Here is a 20,609-nt window from a genome sequence, read left to right on the forward strand (position 1 = left end):
ATACCTACTATGTGAAAGATGCTGCATATGCTGCCCCGCCTCAATTATACTTTCTCTCTGTATTTTTTCTAATTCATTTTTAGTGGGAGATCGTTGTGCCATGGTCTTTATTTGTGCTGTCTTCATCACTGAGGGCTGCGTCGTGGCGGTATACAGGGCACTTTCTGCTTCTTCAGTAATTCACGTGCATTCTGCAGCTTGCTCTCAGACACTTCTCTTAGGCATCTTATAAAACTGAAATGATTATTTCCTCTTCACCTGAGTAAAGTGAGGCTCAGAGATATTAACTAATGTGTCCTTGGTCACAGAATAGTAGCAGAGCGGGAAACCAAGTCTCTGGCTCTGAATCTCATGATTTTAACCACTGGGCTGGGTATCTGGTCCTTCAGCTCAGAACACTAATGAATACTGAGCACCAAATTATTTCTTCCTCAGAATTGTCCTGGTGTTCTTGGTACAATGCTCTGTGACCACCTCTACAAAGCCTTTTCCAAACTCCACCTTTCTCCCCACACCCCCATTCTTTCTTCTGAGCAAAGGAAGTCTCTCATTTTATGTCCCCATATCCCCCCGAATTTGGACAGGGATGTCCGGCCTGCAGGCCGTGTGCAGCTCAGGATGGCTATGAATGCAGCCCAACACAAAATCGTAAATTACTGAAAATATTGAGATTTGTTTTGTGATTATGTGTTATGAGGTATTTAATGTGTGGTCCAAGACAACTCTTCCAGTGTGGCCCAGAGACGCCGTAAGGTTGGACACCCTGCAGTTAGAGCACAGACCACCAATCCCTATGTCTTGGCATGTCCCCCAGACGCCCCACACAGAGTCTGGCACATGGTGCCGGTGCGCGATGCATGCCCGTGGAAGTCGGGAAGGAGCGGTTTCCTCATCTGTGCCAGGATACTTGGATAGTGCTGCGCTGATCCTGCTTTGTGCTTTTAAATAAAACAACATAAAGTAATTGTGACAAATACTCTAATATCTTTGTATTTAAAGTTTGTTTTTCAAATTAGGTTTATTGGGGTAGCATTGGTTACTACTATTCTATAAATTTCAGCTGTACAACTTTATAACGACATCTGTGTTTCGTGCTGTGTGTTCACTGCTCCAAGGCTGGTCTCCTTCTGTCACCTTGTATTTCACCGTCTTCTCCCTGTTTGTCCTCCCTCCAGTTCCCTTCCCCACCTGTAACCGCCATCCTCCTGTTGGTGTCTGAGTTTGCTGTTTTGTTTGTGTGTTTCCTTCTTGTTTTATACCCCACACGTGAGTAAAATCATACAGTTGCGTCCTTTTCCTTCTGACTTTCTTTACTTAGCATAATATTCTCGAGATCAATCCATGTGGTTGCAGATGGCCATTTTATCTTTTTTATGGCTGAGTAGTATTCCTTTGTATATATGCATCATACACTCCTTAATTATCAGTGGAAGAGCACTAAGGCTGTTTCCATGTCTTGGCTATTGTAAATAATGCTGCAGTGAACATAGGGGTGCATACATCTTTACAAATAAGTATTTTGTCCCAATTATTGGTTTCTTTTTTTAAAATTTTCAATTACAGTTTCAGTTACAGCGTAGTGAGTAGACATTTACATAACTTACCAAGTCATCACCCCAGTAAAGGTTGTACCCACCTAACATCATACATAGTTACAACATTACTGACTGTATTCCCTATGCTGTACTTTACATCCCCATGATTAATTTGTAACTGTCAATTTGTAATTCTTATTCCCTTCATCTTTTTCACCCCGTCCACCAGCCTCCTCAACCTCCGGCACCATCAATTTGTTCTGTATGAGTCTGTTTCTATTTTGTTGGTTCATTGATTGTGTTTTTTAGATTCCCCTTACAAATGAAATCATATGATATTGATCTTTTTCTCTCTGACTTCTTTCACTTAGCATAATACCCTCTAGGTCCATCCATGTTGTCGCACATGATACGATTTTATGATTTCATTCTTTTTTACAGTTGAACGACAGTTCATTGTATGTCTGTTCCACCACTTTATCCTGGTGTTTGTCAGGGACTCTCTGGTTGCTTCTGTATCTTGGCTGTTGTAATTCTGCAGTGAACTTAGGGATGCATCTGTTTCTTCAAGTTAGTGTTTTGGATTTCTTCACATAAATACGCAGAAGTGGAATTGCTGGGTCATAATGCAGTTCTACTTTTATATCATTTGTTGAGGAACTTGGCTGCACCAGTTTGCAGTCTCACCAATGGTGCATAAGGGTTTCCTTCCTCCACATTTTCACCAACCCTTGTTTGTTGGTTCATTGATGACGGGCCCTTCTGACAGTGTGAGGTGATATCTCATTGTGGCTTTGATTTGTTATTCTTTGGTGATTAGTGATGTTGAATATCTTTCATGTGTGTGTTGGCTATATCTGTATGATGTTTTTGGAGAAATGTCTATGAGGTCCTCCACACATTTTCTAATTGGATTGTTTTTTTTTTTTTTGTTTTTTTTTTGGTGATAAGTTATATGAGCTCCTTAGGCATTTTGGGTATTAAGCCCCTACTGGACATTTCATTGGTGAATATTTTCTCATTAGTAGGTTGTCTCTTCATTTTGTTGATAGTTTTCTTTGCTGTGCAAAAGCTTTTGGCTTGCAGTAGTTCCATTTGTTTATTTTTCTTTTGTCTCCCTTGCCTAAGGAGGCATCCAAAAAATATTACGAAGAGCAATGTCAGAGAGTTCATTGCCTGTGTTTTCTTGTAGGAGTTTTATGGTCTTGGGTTTAGATTTAAATCTTTAATCCATTTTGGGTTTATTCTTGTTTAGGTCTAATTTAATTTTTTTGCATATATCTGTCCAATATTGCCAGTACCACTTATTCTATAATCTAATCTCCTTTGTCATAGATTAATTGGCCATGTGGACATAGGTTTACTTTTGGGCTGTATTCTGTTCCATTGATCTATTTGCTTGTTTTTATGACAGTAAAAACCATGCTTTTTAAATTATTATAGCCTTATAACATAGTTTGATATCAGGTAGCATAGATGCCTCCAACTTTGTTGCTTTGACTCTTAGTCTTTTGTGATTCCCTAAATATTTTTAGGATTATGTGTTCTAGTTCTATGAAAAATGCCATTGGTATTTTGATAGGGGTTGCATTGAATTGCTTTGGGTTGTATGGATATTTTAATGATGTTAATTCTTCCTATCCATGAGTATGGTATATGCTTCCATTTATTTGTATTTTCAGTGTCTTATAATTTTTCTGATTACAGGTCTTTTACCTACTTGGTTAAATTTATTTCTAGGTACTTTATTCAATTGTAAATGGAATTTTAAATCTCTTCTGCTAGTTTGTTATTGGTGTTAAAAATGCAGTTGATTTCTGAATATTAATCTTTTGTCCTGCTTATTTACTGAATTGATTTATCAGTTCTGATAGTGTTTTGGTGGAATCTTGAGGGTTCTTTCTTTATAGCATTACATCATCTGTAAATAATGACAGTTTTATTTCTTTTATTCCAATTTGGATGCCTGTTATTCATTTTTCTTATCTGATTTTCTTATCTGATTGCTGTGGCTAGGACTTCTAGTACTATGTTGAATTAAAGTGGTGAAAACGGCTTTCAGATTGGAAAAGGCCTAGGTGCAACTTCCTTTGATCATCTTAAATCCAGGTTTATCTGACACCCTCTACCTCCACCATGCCACTGAAGTTCAACCCCAACCAGATCAAGGCAATATACATGAGGTGCACCCATGGGAAGTCAGCATCTGCTCTGGCCCCAAAGATAGGTCCACTGAGTCTGTCTCCAAAAAAGTTTGGTGATGACATCACCAAAGCAACTGATGATTAGAAGCATCTGAGGATTACAGTGAAACTCACCATTCCCAACGAGCAGTCCCAGATGGAGGTAATACCTTCTGCCTCTGCCCGATTGTCAAAACCCTCAAAGAACCACCACAAGACATAGAAGAAGGGAAAAAAAAACACAGTGGAAATACCACTTTTGATGAGATTGTCTGCAGATGCAGCATCAACCTTTAGCTAGAGAACTCTGGAACCAGTACAGAGATCCCGGGGCCTGCCCAGTCTGTGGGCATCAATGTCGATGGCTGCCCACATCATAGATGATGTGAGTGATGGTGCAGTGGAATGCCCAGCTGGTTAAGACTTTTCAAGGAAAATATCTCAATTAAAGATCATTTGACAACCAAAAATTAAATAAAGTGGTAAAAGCTAACATCCTTGTCTTGTTCCTGATCTTAAAGGAAAAGCTTTCAGCTTTTCACTGTTGAGTATGATGTTGGCTGTGGGTTTCTCATACATAACCTTTTTTTATTGCCCTTTTTTTTAGATTTTTATTTGTTTTTAGAGAGAGGGGAGAGGACGGAGGAAGAGAGGGAGAGAGAAACATCGACGTGTGAAAGAAACACACTGAATGGCTGCCTCTCACACGCCCCCAACATGGGACCTGGCTGACAACCTAGGCAGTGCTCTGACTGGGAATTGAACCAGCCACCTCTTAGTTAACAAACTGGCACCCAGTCCACTGAGCCATACCAGCCAGGACTCATACATGACCTTTATTATATTGAAGTATGTGTCCTCTAGCCTCTTTGCTGAGAGTTTTTATCATGAATGAATACTGAATTTTGTCAAATGTTTTTTCTACACCTACTGATATGATCATATGACTAATATGCTTTTTTTTGTTCCTGTGGTGTATTATGTTAATTGATTTGTGGATACGTTCACCTCATCTAACAGGAATAAGTCCCAAGTGATTGTGATGTATGATCGTTTTTATTGCTGAATTCAGTTTGCTAATACATTGTTGAAGACTTTTATTATGTCTGTATTCATCAGGGGTGTTGGCCTATAATTTTCTTTTTTGTAGTGTCTTTGGTGGTGTTATCAGGGTAATGCTGGCCTCGTAAAATTAGTTTGGGAGCCTTTTCTCCTTTTCAGTTTTTGACAATAGTTTGAAAAGGATAGGTATTAATTCTTTTTTTGAATGTTTGGTAAAATTCACCTGTGAAGCCATTTGATCCTGGACTTTTGTTTGTTGGATTTTTTTGATTACTGATTTGATTTTTTTAGTAGTTATTTGTTCAAATTTTTTGTGTCTCCCTGATTCAGGCTCTAAAGGCTGTATGATTTTAGAAATTTATCCATTTCTTCTAGGTTGTCCAATGTAATTATTCTTCTAGGTTGGCATGTAATTATTTGTAATATTTCCTTATCCTGTTTGGGACCTCTTTTTTTTTCCCCCTAATGAGTCTGGCTAAAGGTTTAATTTTGTTTATCTTTGCAAAGAACCAGCTCTTGGTTTCATTGATCTTTTCTATTGTTTTTTAAGACGTTATTTTCACTCTGATCTTTATTATTTTCTTCCTTCTACTCACTTTGGACTTTGTTCATCATTTTCTGGTTCCTTTAGGTGTAAGATTAGATTGACTGTTCAGTTGAGGTTTTTCTTGTTATTTGAGGTAGGTCTGTATTGATACATATTTCCCTCCCAGAACTGCTTTGGCTGTGGCCATAGTTTTTTGGGGATATTGTATTTTCATTGTCATTTGTCTCAAGGTATCTTTTCATTTCTCCCATGATCTCATTGTTAACTCATTTATTGTTTAGTAGCATGTTATTTATCCGAGCATTTGTGTTTTTCAGTTTTCTTCTTATAATTGATTTATAGTTTCATGCTATTGTGATTTGATGAGGTGCTTGATATGATTTCAGTCTTATTAAATTTATTGAGACTTGTTTTGTGGCGTAGTGTAGTCTATCCAGAAAGATGGTCCTTAAAGTCTGAACACGTGTACTTGAAAAGAAGGCATGTACTGCTGCTTTTGGGTAAAATGCTCATACAAATTAAACTCATCCGCTGTAATGTGCTGTTCATGACTGCTGTGTCCTGTGGATTCCCTGTCTGGGCTGTCTATTCCTTGGTGACAGCAGGGCGGTAGAGTCCCCTACTGAGTGTATCACTGTTTATCTCTATATATGTGTTCCTCAGTGTTTGCTTTGTTTATTTAGGTGCCCTTGTTGGGTGTGTAAGTGTTTAGAAGGGTTATAGGGTTATACACTTTTGTGGGATTGATCCCTTTATCATGATGAATGTCCTTCTTTATCTTTTGTTACAGCCTATGTTAAAGTCTATTTTATCTAGGTATTGCTACCCCAGCTTTTCTTTCCTTTTTTTTTTTTTTCAGATTTTATTATTTTTTCACAGAGACAGAAAGCAAAGGAGAAATGGAGAGAAACATCGATGTGTGAGAGATGTCAATCAATTGGTTGCCTCTCATGTGCCCCCCAACTGGGACCTGGCCCGCAACCCAGGCACGTGTCCTGACTGGAAACTGAACCAGTGGCCTTTCAGTCCACAGGCCGGCGCTCAGTCCACTGAGCCACACCAGCCAAGGGCCTGCTTTTATTTTCATTCCATTTACATGAAATATCTTTTTATCGATACATCCCTTTACCTTCTGTCTCTGTGTTTTGATCTGAAATGGGTCTCCTGTAGGCAGCAAATCTACAGTTCTTTCTTCGTGTCTGTTCAGCCACCCTCTGTAGTTATTGCCATTTTATTCATTGTTTTCGAAGTTGCTCTGTTCCTCCCTCTTCTGTGTTGACAACTTTCTATAGATTTGTGTTATGTTCCTTTCTCTGTATTTCTATATCTTTTATAGATTTTTGGTTTGTGGTTACCATGAGCTTCTTACATACCAAGCTGTTTTGTTTCTAGCAGCCTGTGTTAAGTCGATGGCCACTTAAGTTCGAACACGTTGTAAAGTCACCGCAATTTTGACTCGCCCCTTCCACATTTATGTTTTGTCATTATTTTGTACTTTGTGTGTTTCTGTTTACTCCTTATTTTATTATTGTAATTACTCACGATCTTCCTATTTCATCTCTTAACTTTTATACTACCTTTATAGTGGATTGATCCACTGCTTTTAGTGTTTGTCTTTGACAGAATTTTTTTCTTTCTTATATATCTTATTCATACTTTTGATCTTTTCTTTTTAATGAAGTGTTTACATTACATTTGTAATTCTTGTAATACTAGTTTAGTGGCAGTGAACTTCTTTGGCATTTTGTTGTCTGGGAAACAATATCTCTTTTAATCCTAAGTGATAGCCTTGCTGTAGTCATCTCTGATATAAGTCTTTATCTTCATCTCTTTGAGTATTTCATGCCATTCCCTCCTGTCCTGTAAAATTTGTTGAGAAATCACCCGACAGTCTTATGGGAGCTCCCTTGTACATTATTTACTGCTTTTCTCTTGCTGCTTTTAAGATTCTTTCTTTGTCTTTAACCTGTGCCATTTTAATTATGGTGTGTCTTGGCGTTGGGCCTCTTTGGGTTCCCCTTGTTTGGGAGTCTCTCCACTTCTGGGGCTTGTCTACCTGTTTTCTTCTTCAGGTTAGAGAAGTTTTCCATCATTTTTTTCCTTCCATTTTACTGACTTTATTGGGGCAACACTGGTTAACAAAATTATACGGTTTCAGGTGCGCAGTTCCCCAACGCGTCCTCTGTACACTGTGTTGTGCGTTCATCACCCCAAGTTGAGGCTCCTACTGTCACCATGTCTTTCCTGTTCCCCCTCCACGGCCTCTCCCCACCTCTCCCCCGGTAATCACTACACTGTCATTCATGTCCGTGAGTTTTTTTCTCTCCCTCTTCTTTTTTGCTCAGTCCCTCCACCCCTCCCCGCCCGGCCCCTGACGGCTCTCAGCCTGCCCTCTGGCTGTGAGTCCATCACCGTTTCTCCAGTTTTCAATACCTCTCTGTCTTCTCCTTCTGGTACCTGCTACGATGAAAATGGTGGTACACCCGACGTTGTCCCAGGGGGTCTTTTTTTTTTTTTTAATTTTATTTAGTTATTTTTCAAGTACAGTTTTTTTGTCTATTTTTCCCATCCCAGCCTCCCCCGCCCCTTACTCCCCACCTCCCTCCCATTTCCACCCCCCTTAGTTCTCGTCCCTGTGTCCTTCCTATTTGTTCCTCCAAATCCCTCCCCCAGGGGGTCTTTGAACTCTCCTAATTTTTAAAAAAAATTTTCCCCCTCTTCTAATAAGGTGTTTTCTACTGCCTTGTCTTCCGGATTTCTGACTTGATTCTTTGCTTCAGCTAAGCTGCTATTGATTCCCTCTGATGCAGTCTTCATTTCAGTCATTTAAAAAATTATTTTATTAATTTATGAAGATTTTATTCATTTTTATTTTTTGAGAGCGGAAAGGGAGAAAGGGAAACAAGTGTGTGGTTGCCTCCCATGCGCCCCCTACTGGGGACCTGGCCTGCAACACAGCATGTGCCCTGACTGGGAACTGAACCAGCAACCCTTTGGTTCACAGGCGGGCTCTCAATCCACTGAGCCACACTGGCTAAGGCTGTATTCCTCATTTCTGACTGTTTTTTGTTGTTGTTTTCTATCATGTAGTTAAAATTCTCACTGTGTTCATCTGTTTTTCTCCTAAATTCATTGAGCATCCTTATAAGCAGTGTGTTGACCTCTGTATCTGGTAGGTTGCTTGTGTCCATTTCTTGTAGTTTTTTTCTGGGATGTCGTTCTGTTCTTTCATCTGGGACGTGTTTGTCTTCTCATCTGACTGCCTCCCTGTGTTGGCTTCTGTGCGTTCAGTAGGTCTGCTGCAGCTTTTGGTCTCGGTAGTGGGCTGTATACAGTGGGTGTTGTGTGGGGCCCAGTGACACGGTCTCCCTGGTCACCTGAGCCTGGTGTCCTGGGGTGTCCCTTGTGTGGGTTGTGTGTGTTTGCAGTGTCAGTTGAGCCTCGCTTGCTGTCGGCATGTCCGTGGTTGGTGTTGACCCTCGGGCATGCCGGCCGTCAGGGCTGTCCCTGGCCACAGTGGATGAGCTGTTGGCAGGGGCTGACTCCACAGAGCAGGGTGGCCTCTGTGGGGCTCTGGCGCCAGCTGGGTCTGGCCGCAGGTGTGGCGGTCATGGGGCAGTTGAGCGGCACTGCAGTGTGTTGTGACGCCGTCGCTGGCCACTGGTCTGCTGGTTCTGGGACCTCTCGGAGGGTCTTCAGTGTAAGGCAGTGTCAGCCACCACTTGTACTGGGCTTGTGTCCCCACAGTGACCTGTGCTTGGTTGCCACTTTCAGTGGGCTCGTGGGAGGGGATATGCTGTGAACCAAGGCCAGTTGCCACTGATGTCAGCTTTGGGACCTTCTTGTGGGCACCGCAGTGTGGGCTGAGTCCAGCCGCCACCTAGGTCAGGCCTCAGGCTTCCTGATGGGAGTTCCACTTCACGTCGAGACCAGTCCTGCCTATCGTGGGCCAGAGTCACTCGCTAAAGCTGCAGGTCATGCCAAGGCCAGCCACTGCTTGCTTGGGGTTTGTGGGCCTTTGAGAGATTTGGGGAAAGTCTGCAGTGCAAACCAGGGCGGGCCTCTTGTGTGGAAGTGCTGCTCACAAGGCTTGGGCCGGATGCAGGGACTTGGGTAGGGTCTTGGGGATCTCCAGGGTGGGGCGAAGGGTCTTAGATTAATAGGGAGCCCAGATTTGGTGCCCTGTTGGCTGTGTTGGGGGAGGGCTCAACAAAGGAACAACAGTGGCTGCCAGAACTTCTGTCCCTCCAGCCCTTGCCCTGAAGCCAGTCAATTCAGTTCCTCCTCGAATGTCCCTGGTGTCCCCGGTGCTGTTAGAGCTGCTGCTGCCGAGGAGCATAGATTGAGATTGCTGAGTGGGTCTGTGCGGGTTGGGGGAGGGCCTTCAGAGGAGTGCCTCTGTGTCTGGAAACCCTGGAACTCAGTCCCTGCCGGTTTTCACAGCCAGATGCTATGGGAACTCTTCTTCCCAGCACCAGGGCTCTGAACTGGGGGGCCCAGAGTGGGGCTGAGCCCCTCCCTCCCCAGGGAGACTTGCACAGCTGAGATAACCCTCCCAGTTCTAGCCCCACCCCCCTCTGGGTGCAGGACCTGCCCCTCCGCCGCTCAACCCCTCCTCCCAGTCTCGACATGGATGCTTTTCCTCTCTCCAGACGATTTCTGTGCAGCTGGTCCTGGGGGGGGGGGGGGGCGGGGTTCTCTGTGAGGCTTGTTCTACAACTTAGTCGTAATTGTACTGCGGCTGTGGGAGGAGGCGAGCACAGCACTACCTCCTCCACCATCTTGACCTGAAGTCCTCCCTCGTGTTACCTTCATTATCTTGCAGTCTGTTTTGTCTGATGTAAGTACAGCTACACCTTCTTTTTTTTGGATGCCATTGACTTGGAGTATTGCCTTGCACCCTTCCACATGGAGGTTCTGTTTGTCTTGGATGCTGAGGCGAGTCTCCTGCAGGGAATGTACAGTTAGGTCTCGTTTTTCAGTCCGCCCGCTGCTCTGTTCACGCGCATTCACAGCCGCGGTGGTTACCGCTGATGAGGACTCACTGCGCCGTTGCCCTGCCCCTGTCACTCCTTTTCCTTGTGATTCTGTCTGCTATTTTAGTGTGGCTGTTTTCCGTGTTCTACGATTTTTTTCCTTCCTTTTTAAAACGTTTTGAGTTTTAGTTGATTTTTGTTTTGTGGTTATTACCATTAGGTTTCTGTAAAACATCTCATACGTACAGTAGTTCTTTTCCTTCTGATCGTCCCTTCATTCACCTGTCCCCACTCAGCCCTCTTGTTCCTCCCCTTTATGTTGTACATTCTGTACCAGATTGTCCCTCTCTGTGTTGTACAGCCTATACCAAATTGCTGCCGTGATAGTTATTTTTAATGCCATCCCTCCCTTAACCCTTGTTATCATTATTTAATAACTTATTCTGAACCAGATCTGCAGTTTCCTGCTTCTGTCTGCCTGTTATTTGCCTTACTCAAAGTTTTGTGGACTTTGGACATTTGCTTTTTGGTAAAAGAGCCCCTTTAAACATTTCTTGTAATGCAAATCTTGAGGTTGCAAACTCTCTCAGCTGCTATTCTCTGGCAGAGCCTTTGTGTCTCCTTCATATCTGAGGGGAAAGTTTGCTGGATGCATTGTCCTTGGCCGATGGCTCTATCTTCAGTATTTTGAGTATTTCCTTCGATTATTTCCTGTCTTGTTGTGTTTCTACCTAGAAATTTTACCTTGGCTGCCGTGAGAATTCTTATTAATTTTTGATCGTTTGCACACACACAAAAAATGGGTCTTGGGGAAGGTCTTTTTTGCATTGATATAAAATTAGGTTGTGTTTTTAGCTTCCTCTAAAGTTTAGTTCCTTTCATAGTCTTGGGAAATCCTCGTCAATTATCTCTTTAAGTAGGCTCTCTGTTCCTTGTTATCCTTATGCGGCCCTTTCTAATGTAGTTACATAATTCTGAGTTGTTTTTTTAAACTCTTAGTTCTTCCCTCTCTTCCTCCTGGGTCATTCCCAGGTGTGTATCTTTGAGTTTGCCAATCGTCTCTTCCATCTGCACTGTTCTGTTTCTAGTAACTCTCCGATGCTCCCCTGATCTCATATATTGAGTTCTTCAGCACCAGAATTTCTTTCTGGTTCTTTGCTATAGTTTTATTGTCTTCAGTAAATACTTCTTTTGTTCATTATTTTTAAAGTATTTATTTATTTATTTTTAGAGAGAGGGGAAGGGAGGGACAAAGAGAGGGAGAGAAATATCAATGTGCGGTTGCCTCTCTTGCTCCCCTACTGGGGGCCTGGCCAGCAACCCAGGCATGTGCCCTGACTGGGAATTGAACCAGTGACTTTTTGGTTCTTAGACTAGCATGCAATCCACTGAGCCACACCAGCCAGGACTGTTCATTAATTTTTAAAAATTCATCGAACTGCCTTTTTGAGTTTTCTCATATATTACTGGTTTTTTTTTTTGTAATTACAATCTTCAGTTCTGTCATTTAAATCATAGTCTTCCATGACTTTGAGTTTGGTTTCAGGAGTCTTTTCATTTGGCTTCTGTGCTTTCAGGTTGCTTCAGTTTCCATGGTATGTGATGGTTTGATTCTCTGAGCATTTGAGGTAGTGTGGGCTCTTGTGTATGAACAGTTTTGCCCTCAGTTCAGGTTTATAGGTAGGGTGCTTTCTCTTGTTTTCCAGTAGATGGTGCTATAGTGCAAGTTTTGGTTTCCTTCTACCTGCACTGCAGGTGATCTGGGATCGCTGTGAGGTGCTGTTTCAGTCACAGAAAGTGCTGTGCACCCAATGGGGCGGTGGGTGTTCTGTCTTTGACCTGCTCACCTTGGTTATGGGACGCCGCCACTGTGTTGGGAGAAAGTTGTGGGTGGTGGAGAACTGATTTTGTGAGCTCCGGAAGCTACCTCTATTTTTGGCTTTACTGGGTGGGCCCTGTCGGGGCTTGGAGAGCGAGGGCAGGTCTGCCATCTCACAGCTCTGCCCCCTGCTGGTAGTGGCTGTTAGCGCCACTGTTTTGTTTGCAGCTTCCCAGACACCTCTGCCTCGTTCTGCCGCGTGGAGAGGAGGAAGGGAAATACCTTTTCTGGGAGGGAAACTGCCTTTGCCCCTCACATTCCAGGCCAGCGTCAGGCCTGCAGCCCTAGTCCTGGCCGCCACCATCCTGTCTGGAGATGCACCAGCCCGCATCTGCGGCACACGGCCAGGTTCCCCCCATGCCGCCTTCCCTGCTCCGTCCAGTGCGCCCACCTTCAGGCACCTGGGGGCGTGGCAGGAGATCCTTTCCTGACCTACAGTGGTCCAGCTTGTTGTGAACTTCAGGGGAGGAACAATAGTCTTCTCGCTCTTCTGTGATGCTGACATCACTCAGGTCCACTTTTTACCGAGAGCATGTAGTTGGGTCTTGTTTTTAATCCAGGCCCACAGTCCCTGCCTTTTAATTGGAGTGCTTGGTTCATTTACGTTTAATATAGTTATCCATGTGGTTGGATTCGGGTCTTTTATTTTTCTCTTTGTCTCATGGGTTTTGTTTCTCTGTTCTGCATTCCTGCAAGTCACAAACCTTACGATACTGTATATATTTCCCATGGCAATCTTAAATTTAAAAAGTACATATTTGCCCACCTATTTAGCATTTCCAGTGACCTTTGCTTCCTACCACATGTTTGAGGGTCTCCATCCACTGTCATTTCCCTGTTGGAGTTTTCTTTAGAAGGCTTTGCAGTGCTGGTCTGTTGGTGATGAGTCCTCTCAGCTTTATTTTCACGTATGTCTTTATTTCACCTGCACTTCTGAAGGTTAGTTTTGCTAGTTTTCATTCTCAGTGCTGCACAGACTTTTTTCTTTCATTGTTGCACTGTCTTCAACCTCCATCGTTTCTGATCAAAAGTTGCCTGTCATTAGATACAGTATCCCGTTTATAATATGTCCTTTATTTTCCTGGCTGCTTTTATGGTTTTTCTCTTATCTTTCCATTGGCAGTTTGACAATGATTTGCCTAGCAGTGGTTTTCTTATTTGTCCTGCTTGGTATGTATTGAGTTTTTAGGATCGGAAAATTGGTATTTTTTCCTACAATTTTGGGAGGCTTAGGCCATTATTTTTAGAAACTACGTTTCTGACCCGTTCTGTGTCTCCAGTCACGTGCTGTTGCACTCGCTGCTACATGTTGTTGCAGTTACCTGGACTCCGTTCGGTTTTTCTTTGGTCTTTTCTTCCAGATAGATCATTTCTGTTCATTCAACCACTGCACTGGCTTTTACTTCTACCAACTTGTGCTGTTAAGATTATGCAGTGGGCCCTGGCTGGTGTGGCTCAGTGGGTCGAGTGTTAGTCCGTGAGCCAAAAGGTCGCCCGTTTGATTCCCAGTCAGGACATAAGCCTGGGTTTCGGTCCAGGTCCCCAGCTGGGGGCGTGTGAGAGGCAACCGCACATTGATACCTCTCTCCCACACTGATGTTTCTCTCCCTCTCTTTCTCTCTCCCTTCCCCTCTTTTAAAAAATAAATAAAAATATTTTAATAAAAGATTTTGCAGTGAGTTTTTCATTCTATGAAATTTTTTCATTTTTAAATTTTCCATTTGGTTTGTTTTTATAGTGTCTGTTTCTGAGTTTCTCCTCTGTTCATTTCTTTTGTATATATTTTCCTTTGGGTCTTTTAAAGGCTAAAAAGATCCTGTCTGCTAATTGCAATATCTGGGTCACCTGAGCATTGTTTTCTTTTAAAAAATTTTTTTTATTGATTGATTTCAGAAAGAGAGTGGAAAGGCGGGGGGAGAGGAAAATGTTGTTCCACTTATTTATGCCTTGATTGGCTGATTCCTGTACGTGCCCTGACTGGGATCGAAGCTGCAGCCTCGGCATATTGGGATGGTGCTCTAACCAACTGAGCTACCCAGCCAGGGTCGTGTTGGTTTCTATGGCCTGCTTGTTTCCCCTTTAGTCTGGGACACGTTGTCTTGCCCTCTCCCTGTCTAGTCCATTTTGAGTGAGCACTAGACATTATGGATGGTACATTATAGAGCCTCTGGATTCGGTTATGCTTCTCTGAAGCGGAATTTTTGTCTCAGCTGGCAGTTAACGCAGCGAGGCTCAGTCCCAGACCTCCGTGCCCTCTGCCTCAGCAGCGGGAATCTCTCAGCACTTTCGGTTGCCAGCTGCTGGGCCCCTCGAGTCCAAAGCTGATTGGAACATCTCTTATTTGCAGGTCTGGGGGTTCACCCCACCCCGTGCGAGTCCCTCCCTTTGAGGGTTTCCCCCGGGGCACCGTTTCGGTGAATGACACCCAGTGGAGCTGGCGAATGCCCTCAGGCCAAAAGCTGCAGCTTTACAAATCTCACCCGGTGACATTCTCTGCTGTTTCTTTTCTGTTGGTGCTGTTCTCTTCTTTCAGAGTAGTTTGTCTTCCAGTTTTGGCTTGCTTCTGGTCCTTCTCCAGTGCCTTCAATTAGCGTTCAGTATTCTGTCCAGATTTTGTAGCTGTCGTCTGTAGGAGGGTGGTGTGAGGACGCGCCTCTGTCACTGGTGGAAGCCAGAAGGCAGCCGCCCATCTTTGTGGACTTACATGTAAACTCCGCTTCGTCTGCAGCCTCAGGCACACTTGCTGGGGAGGACACAGGGCCCTTCCCGGGAGGACACAGGGCCCTTCCCGGGGAGGACACAGGGCCCTTCCCGGGGAGGACACAGGGCCCTTCCCGGGCAGCCCCAGGAGCTCCATGTGAGCGCCTCCGGCAGCTCCAACTGCTGCATCCAAGTGCCACAGGCTGGGGGGCTTAAACAGGCGTTGTTTTCTGGGTTTTGGAGGCTGGAAGTCCCAGAAGAAGGTGTCACCAAGTTTGCTTTGTCTTGAGGCTCCTCTCTCGGGCCTGCGGGTGGCATCCTTCCCCCCCCCCCCGTGGCCTTTTCACTGTGTGCGCCCCACGCCCCCTTCCCTTCTTACTAGGACACCCGCGCTGTCAGAGGAGGGCGCCACCCACGCCACCCCGTTAACCTCGCTTCCGTCCTTCCATACTCAGTCTCTAAGTAGAGTCACACTGGGGGTCAGGGCTCCAACCTGTGAATTTTAGGGAACAGGGACACGGTCCAGCGTAAAACAGAGTGGTCAAGGCCAGGGATGGCTTCAGAGCAGGCGGGCGGGGCCAGGCAATGTTGTAGGGACAGCTTTGGAATACGTTTACTCAGCTCTTCAGTCGTTCACTGTGTAACTGCGGAACGCCTGCCTTATTCCAGGCACTGCACTGATGGGCGAGGGGTTCAGTGTGGACAGAGCTGGCCCTTGTCCCCACCCTCATGGAGCTCAAAGCCTAGGGGATCAAAGCCACGTAAACACACAGTGTGACCTTGCAGAGTGAAGAGAGTGAACGACGACACATGGCTGCCCTGGGAGCACTGAGAAAGGGGTGCCCAAGTAAAGTCGGGGGGTCAGGAAAGGCTTCCTTGGGGGAGTGCCTTTCCAAACTGAAACCAGCAATGAAGCAAATTGCTCAGGCTTCAGGGCCGAGGGCACGCGGAGCTGGGGTGCGGGGCAGGAGCAGGGTGGTGAGGGGTGGGGCCGGAGGGGTGGGTCAGGCCGCTCCCTCCCTCGTTGGCATGTAATTTTCTGTCCCTCTGGAGAGGAGGTTCCCTAAAGACAGCAGCCGAGCCTCCTTCAGCTTGGGGTGCCCTTTCCTACAGAGTGGTCGGGTAGTGACTCTTGACAGGTACCGTGTGTTAGGATTTGGGGGTGCAGCGAGGGTGCCTCTTGGTAAGGCAGGTACGGCCCGGGGGGTGCCGCCCTCCCCCACCCCGCCTGCAGCTGCACTCCAGGTCACGTGTTGGCGTTGTCTTTCAGCCCTGGACGGAGGGTCGGCCTCCAGCAGCATCCGTTTCAGCAAGGCCTGCCTGAAGAACGTCTTCTCGGTCCTGCTCATCTTCATCTACCTGCTGCTCATGGCCGTGGCCGTCTTCCTGGTTTACCAGACCATCACAGACTTCCGCGAGAAGCTCAAGCACCCGGTCATGTCGGTGTCTTATAAGGAGGTGGCTCTCTATGATGCCCCAGGTGGAGCCTGCTAGGACGGGTATCGAGGCTGGGGCAGGTCTGGGGCGTCCGACGGCAGACACTCCCTGAGTCGCCACTGCACTCCTGGCCCCTGGCTCCTGGTCCTGTCCGAGGAGAGAAGGGGGTCAGAGCCTGGGGCGGCGGCCTCAGAACCGGGAGCACTCTGCACAGAGGCAGAGTTTGGGCTGGGCTTGGATGGACGGGAGAGAGTTCTTCTGGGAGCAGGACCAGCAGGAGCAAAGGCAAGCATGGGGGGCCGAGGGTTTCTCCGGGTGGCTGAGTCCAGCCTGACTGGAGCCAGGGGCCAGTGCCAGAGGTGCGAGTTAGGGGCGGAAGGGAGGCAAAGCCACCCCGAGGGGTGGAGCCCTGCCTGGAGAGGGGCTCCCAGGCCACACTGTCTGTCCTAGCCAGGGTCCAGTCCCCGAACGAAGTGGCATCTCTGCTCCAGGGCAAGGGCTGGCCCTGGGCTCTGGGAGCTGAGCTCTGTGTGCTTGGGCTCTGCCAACAGGATGCCCCCAAGCGACCCTCCGATGGCCTGCACCCAGGGCAGAGCCAGTCTCGAGTCTCCTCTGCCTGGGGCTTCTTGACAAGCGTCCTGGCTGAGGCCCCAGGCCTGTCTTTGCCCATCTTGAGTTTGTTCCTCTTCTCTGCGTGTCTGCTTTGCTGTCTTTGTTGCTTACCCTGAGCCCTGCTGGGGTCTCGGACCACGTGCTGCCCTCAGTGGGTCTGCTGCTGAGGCTGGAGCGGCCGCCCTCAGCAGGGGCCAGGGAGGGACTGGGGGGAGGCGGCCTGCACACCTGGAGCTCCAGGCAGAGCAGGGGATGAGAGAGAGCATGAGGTCTGGGGAGCAACCCACAGCCCAGGGCCTCCCAGAGACCGCAGGCGGGTATGGGGCCCAGGGGCTGGCCCAGTCCCAGAGGCCCCGGCGGGCCCAGAGCAGGGTGCTGGTGCCGGGAGAGGGCTTCCTGCGGGCAGGGGTGTGGCTCCCCACCCTCTGTAACTAACCGCTTCCTTCTCCCTCCTCTGCGGTCACCCAGGGAGTCCCGAACCTAGGTCGTTGGTGGGTGTGAAAAGTGTGAGACAGGGTTTTAGGGGTGGGCAGGGACTGTGCCTTTTGACACCCACTTTCTGTTTTGTCCCCAGGCATTGCCCTGTACCCCGGCCAGGCCCAGTTGCTCAGCTGCAAGCACCATTATGAAGTCATCCCCCCTCTGAGGAGCCCGGGCCAGCCGGGGGACGTGAAGTGCACCACCCAGAGGATCAACTACACGGACCCTTTCTCCAACCAGACCCTGGTAACGCGCCTCTGGGTCTGGGCAGTGTGTCCTGTGGGCCACACCGCAGGGGCCCGGTCTTCTTTCTGCCGGGTGGCCCTGCCAACGTCCTTGGCCCTCGGTCCCATGAGGGTCGTGGCCGTGGCTGGCTTGCCTGCACTCAGCCTTGTTGGGGTGGCCCTGGGGACTCCCTACAGTGTGATAAGGTCCCGACCTTGACCTAAGGAGTGCCGGCTGCAGGGGGTGGGGGGATGTCATGGTGGAGTGGGGACCCCAGCTGACTGCCGAGGGAATCACCAGTGTGCTGTGCGAACTTGTGGATTGCTAAATTCCGCACGGGGCCTGCGGATTCCTCGTTCCGGGACCTGGGCCTGGCGCCCATGCTGTCTGGGATGCAGAGGCCCGCGGCCCAGGGCGCAGGCTTGCAGTTGCACAGCTCACTGGGGCGTGGGTGGCTCAGGAGCGGCGCCTGCAGGGGGTTGTGAGGCCAGAACAGGGGGTTTGTGTTTTTACATCTTGCCCTTTGCATCCCCATGCCCTTGTATCCTTGTTTCAGCAAGGACTTAGCCGGGCCGTGTTGCATTTTCTTGGTCAGAGCGCGGAAGGAAGGTTTTCTAGGCAGAGATTCTGCTTCCCGAGACTGCCGGGAAGCGGTGTGCGCGTCTGTGCGGGCTGGTTCTGGAGGGTCTGCGTCCCTGGGGCGTGGCGGGAGGTGGCGTGGTGCACGAAGTAATGGCCAGACGAGGGCGGCAGGCTGCCGGGCAGGCCTTGCTTTCTGGGGTGGTGGAGGGCTTTGGGAGGTCTTAAGGTGAATTTTGTTAGTATTTATTCTAGACCTCCTCCTAAAATTCTGCTGAAATGATTCCCACTCCTGCAAAAAATAGAGTAAAATAAAATACCCACAGTAGCTCTGCAAGCCAAGAAAGGGTGTCACCAGTTGACCAGAAATTTTGAGGGACAGATGTGAAATGCGAATAGCAGGTTGGGTCAGGGCCATGGGGAAGACACACCCTAGAGCAGACGCTGCAAGGACCGTGGAGGGGAGACTGTCCTCCGGGCTCCGCGTCAGCAAGGCTGCCGGGCGGTCAGCAGGATGAAAATTAGGGGTCGCCTGTCGGTGGGGCCTCCGCTCCCTGGGCCCTCCCAGGGCCGGCAGAGCTGCTGGGGGTCGTGTTCAGTTCTGGGTGAAAGGCCCCGGGGCCACTGTTGCTGGGGCGTTGGGGCAGCAGAGAGAGGGGCGGACCGGAGACTGGACCTCCCCAGTGGACCCCGATGGAGAGCTCCCGGGAAGGCCCCCTCCTGGGACAGAAGTGGGCGGAGGGAGTGCCCACCCGCCAGCGTGGCCTGCCCACCGCCTCTTACAGTCGGCCCCAGGCCAGGGCGAGCCTGTCTGAGAGCCGCGGAGGAAGAAACCCGCCCCAGACCTAACTCGTCCACCTAATCCTTCATCCAGAAACAAGGCTGGACAATTGAGGGTCACTAGACATGAAACCAAACACGTGAAGGAACCAAGGGGAATAAACAGAATGGACTCTAGGGAAACAGAAGCGAATTTAAATGAGGAATTGTAGCGGAGAGCTAGACGCTGTAGGACCGCTGTGCGCCTGGGTTCCCGGCGCGTCCTTCCCCGTGCACTGCCCCCTCCCCCACGGGGCGGAGCGTGGAGTGGTGCACGGAGTAAGCGCCCTTGCCAGGAGTCTGGGCTACGCCAGTTGTACCTGCTGCACTAGTTACAAAAACCAGCGGAGTCGACACAACGGAGAGCTGTCTCCATGTAGACTCAGTTGCCTGCAATGCTGCCTCCAGCTCTGGGGGACGGTCAGTCATCTCCAACTCTAGATGTGGCTTCTAACCAAGAGTTATCCCCTTCCTGAGCTCCAGGCCTCCAGGCCTCCAGCCCACAGTCCTGGCAGAGGTCTCGGGAAGCGCGGGAGGACTCCTCCCAGTCCCAGCGGGGGAGGAGGAGGACGGGAGAGGGAGCAGCTGCTGGAGGCGGGGCTGAGGCCCTGCAGTGGGGCCCCGTGCAACTCCCGGTGTCCCCACTTGCCCCTGGCCCCATGCCCTGGGCGGGTCTGCCTTGGCGTTGGTCCTCCGTGGCTTTCTGTGTGGAGTGGACGTTAGAGACATGCCCTGTCACCCCGGGCCACACAGCTTTGGGCGCCCAGCCCTGCTACAGAGCCGGAGGGGCGTGGACTGGGCGTTGGGCTGGTCGTTTTCCTTCTCCTGCCCCTTTGTTCACAGTGAGATGTCTTCAGAAATGTAGGGTTCTGGCCGTTTGTGTCCCGCTGGGTCCACGTGACTGTGACCAGCCAGGCGTCTCGTCTGGCCCTCCTCTGTCAGTCTTCAGACGCTCGTTTGTTTTTTATTCTTCCTCCCCCTTCCCTGCCCCTCAGTTTAATCCACTTCATGTCTACCAGATGCTTTGCTCCAGCGTGGCCGGGGTCACGGCCTTTCCAGTCTGCAGGACCTGCCTCTGTTTCCTCACCACCTGCCGCATCCCAGGGTCCATATGTTAAGCCGATGCCTCCTTTTTAGGTTGTTACCATGGCACCCAGTTCCAGAAAACAGCCTCTGTGATGGTTACAGACTAGGCTAAGCTACTGCACAAAGCACACACCCCAGACAGACACTGGGGTTGAGACGAGAGAGGTTTCTTTCTTTCTCTGGGGATAGTGGGGTGCGCAAGTGTCAGTCGCCGTGCCATCCCCTGGGCACTGTCCTGGTCCCCGAGGTCAGCACTGGCTCACAGCCCGTGTGCGCACGCCGGCTCCCAGGGGGACAGAGGGGGCACGCCACCGCCGAGAGGCAAGAGTCACCACACGTTCCGGGGACTTCCTCACAGGCCACGTGTGAGGCCAGAAGTGAGGGGCCGGCAGGGCCACCGTGTTCCACTCACGTCAGGGGACGAGGAAGTGGCTCTGGTTCCGCGGGAAGACGAGGGCGTGGAAACGAGGAGACCGTTGTCCTTCTCTG

General features: G+C 48.5%; 1 protein-coding gene across 1 annotated transcript in view; it reads left to right on the forward strand.

Annotated features, from left to right (window-relative positions):
• The window catches only part of PACC1 (proton activated chloride channel 1), a 43,230-nt gene that overhangs the window by 16,418 nt on the left and 6,203 nt on the right, over nucleotides 1–20,609 (forward strand). Inside the window, exons 3-4 of the mRNA XM_037136961.2 lie at nucleotides 16,153–16,362; nucleotides 17,506–17,657. Of these exons, the coding sequence (XP_036992856.1) occupies nucleotides 16,153–16,362; nucleotides 17,506–17,657 (362 nt within the window). The remainder of the gene's footprint in view (nucleotides 1–16,152; nucleotides 16,363–17,505; nucleotides 17,658–20,609) is intronic.

The sequence above is a fragment of the Artibeus jamaicensis genome, unplaced genomic scaffold (genome assembly GCF_021234435.1).
Source record: "Artibeus jamaicensis isolate MK-2021 breed Jamaican fruit bat unplaced genomic scaffold, CSHL_Jam_final contig_2170, whole genome shotgun sequence".
Lineage (NCBI taxonomy): Eukaryota > Metazoa > Chordata > Mammalia > Chiroptera > Phyllostomidae > Artibeus > Artibeus jamaicensis.